This window comes from Rhipicephalus microplus, chromosome 9, assembly GCF_043290135.1.
Source record: "Rhipicephalus microplus isolate Deutch F79 chromosome 9, USDA_Rmic, whole genome shotgun sequence".
In the NCBI taxonomy this organism is placed as follows: domain Eukaryota; kingdom Metazoa; phylum Arthropoda; class Arachnida; order Ixodida; family Ixodidae; genus Rhipicephalus; species Rhipicephalus microplus.
The window spans coordinates 28,845,630-28,848,173 of record NC_134708.1 but is presented as its reverse complement, the minus strand read 5'-3'; the positions used below and the strand labels follow the sequence as shown (position 1 = coordinate 28,848,173).

Here is a 2,544-nt window from a genome sequence, read left to right as displayed (position 1 = left end):
CGCCACAGCAATGCACCCGGATGAAATCACATAGTCAATCTTGCCACGACGTATACACCGACTGCAAATACAGGGTAGCCAGCCGGTCTGAGAACTGGCTAACCTCCCTGTCCTTCCTCATTTATTCCTCCTCCTCCTCCCGAGTGCAAAAATATATGTTCTGGATCCCTTGATTGTCTCTGAAGCTCCATTGATTGTATTTGAAGCTGAAAATAAACCCTGATTGATTGATTGGTTGGTTGATTGATTGACTGATTTCGAATTGCGACAACGTGTACGCATGCGTCTGCTGTGCAAGGCGGTTGCCATCACAGAGGATAGAAAAAAATCGCATAGCTATAGTGCATAGATATATTTCTAGACATTAGCACAGCCGATCCTCCATGCATAGCCGCCATGGTGGCCGGCAACATCGGCCGGCTGCGCTATCTGAGAAAGGGGGAGTCCGCCACGAAAACATGAAGCAGTACAGTTGTTTCCCGGCGTCACAGCTTCGAAAAGAGCCATACCACAGCTTCGCACCTTTTATTTATAATCAACATCTCATTAGTAATTGATCACAACTAATTAGTCTTCAGATATCGGGGGACGCAGGGTAAAAAGCCACTCGCGTCAAATATTGGAGGCTACGCTCGAATACAACACTGTCGAATTCCACAACGCTGCCGTTTCGTTTTTGCTTCTACAATGATTTGATTGGCTCACAAAGAGGTTCTCCTTTTCTGATTGGTTCTGAACAAAAGAAACATGGCGACACTCAACAGCATGGCAGAACTTGAAGGCGTTCGTACTCTAGCTAGTGATGTTTGTATGCTTGCACGTGAACTGATGCGCCAACGAATTGACCATTCTCTGCGACTTTCAAGTTCCGTCGGGCTCCCGCCAATTCGCTAGTGGTTCTCGCGCCAATTTTCGTCGCACAGTCGCCGTTTGCGCTGCGTCAACGTCTGACTGTTCGGTGTCAACATTCGGCGTCTCGTTTCAAACATGGCAGACGGGTGGAAGTACACCCTGACCGGCTTCGGCGGGTTCCTTGAGATGCGCCGGGTCGCCTTCGCCGAGCCGATGCCAGTCACTCGCGTGTGCGGCCTGTGCGGCCTGCTGCCTCCCCGAACTTTGCTGCTGCCGTGCAGCCATGTTTTGTGCGAGAGTTGCGAGGCTCAGCTAGCGCGTCGGAAAGACCGCCGCTGTCCTTTCGACGGGAAGAAGTTCGCCGACGAAGAAGTTCACAGGGTGAGCGTGCAGCGTCGTGAACTCGACCAAAGCCGCGTCGTGTGCTCGGCCGGCTCCCAAGTGTGCGGCTTCTCCGGCAAACTGTCCGGGCTCGCGCGTCACCTGACTCAATGCGGCGGCGGAGAGGTGCGGTGTTGCAAGTGCCAGCGACCCGTGTCCCGCCAGCTGGCGTTGGATCACTATCGGAGCTGCTCCAGCGGCACGCTGGGTGCGTCGAGTGGCGAAGCTGCCGCCTGCGATAAAGACGCTCCCAAGGTGGCGAACGTAGAGACAGGCAGCCGAAAGCTGGTGTCCAGCAAGGGCGTCCACTTCGAAGCCGTGATGACGGGCTGCTGCGACAACGCCCTGGCGGACAGGGTCGCCATTCTTGAACGTCAGTTGCTCGAAGTGCTCAAGACGTCCCGAAACAGGAGGCAGCCTTCGGTCGCCGATGCACGACGGGAGACCGTAATCCAGGGACCGCTCCGCGCCGCATCCAAACCCGGCGTTCTGATCACTACGTGCAAGTTTGCCAACATTTACGCGGGGCTCGACTCGCTGAACGGGAAGAAGACCAAACTGAGCCATTTCACCGACACGTATTTGCTGGGAGGTTACACCTTCGCCCTCGGGTGCGAGTTCACGAAGAGCGAGAACGAGGTCAACGTGGCATTTTCTCTTTATTTACGCGACGGTGAATGGGACAGCTACGTGGAGTGGCCTTTCGAAAAGACGATCACCTTGGTCGTCGTGCACCCCAAGGATGCATCGGGGGACGTCCGCCTGCCTTTGATGATCGACGAGCACAGTGTGGTGAAGAAACCCCGAGGCGGTGCTTGGAACTGGGGCATGAGCACTGTCACGATTAACTGGAACTACATTGAACTGCACGGATATGTCGACAGAAATGCCCTCTACGTCAACGTTGAGTTTGAGGAACCAAAGGCGCATCCTTACTAATGGCGTCGGCTGATTCAAGGGCTCTGTGTGCGAGGCAGGTTGTCAGCATGAGTGCATATACGGACACAAGACTGGTGTCATTGAACATTTGAGCATAACCTGTGTATGTGCTTTCAACTGAGTGTACCTCCTGGTGCATGTTTTAAGTTTAATAAAACGTTTATTACCAATTTATTTATTTTTATTCTAACGTCGTCACGGTCTGCTTGCAGCTGCACAGAGGGACCTCCTCTTCTCTGGACGGCACCACACCCAGGTCTTCAAGGCGGGTCTTCGCTTCTTGGGGACACTGGACCGGAGGAGCGGCTATACCAGCCGCCAGCCGCGTCCTATGTCATGAACGCCATTTCTCTTATTCTGTCTTCTCCACAT

At 53.7% G+C, this 2,544-nt stretch overlaps 1 protein-coding gene across 1 annotated transcript; it reads left to right on the top strand.

Annotated features, from left to right (window-relative positions):
• The first annotated feature begins 713 nt into the window (after positions 1-713).
• Positions 714-2,342, top strand: LOC142771285 (uncharacterized). The gene has a single exon (XM_075872761.1). It carries the CDS (start codon positions 988-990, stop codon positions 2,170-2,172), a length of 1,185 nt encoding a protein of 394 aa, XP_075728876.1. The 5' UTR covers positions 714-987; the 3' UTR covers positions 2,173-2,342.
• Positions 2,343-2,544: the final 202 nt, after the last annotated feature.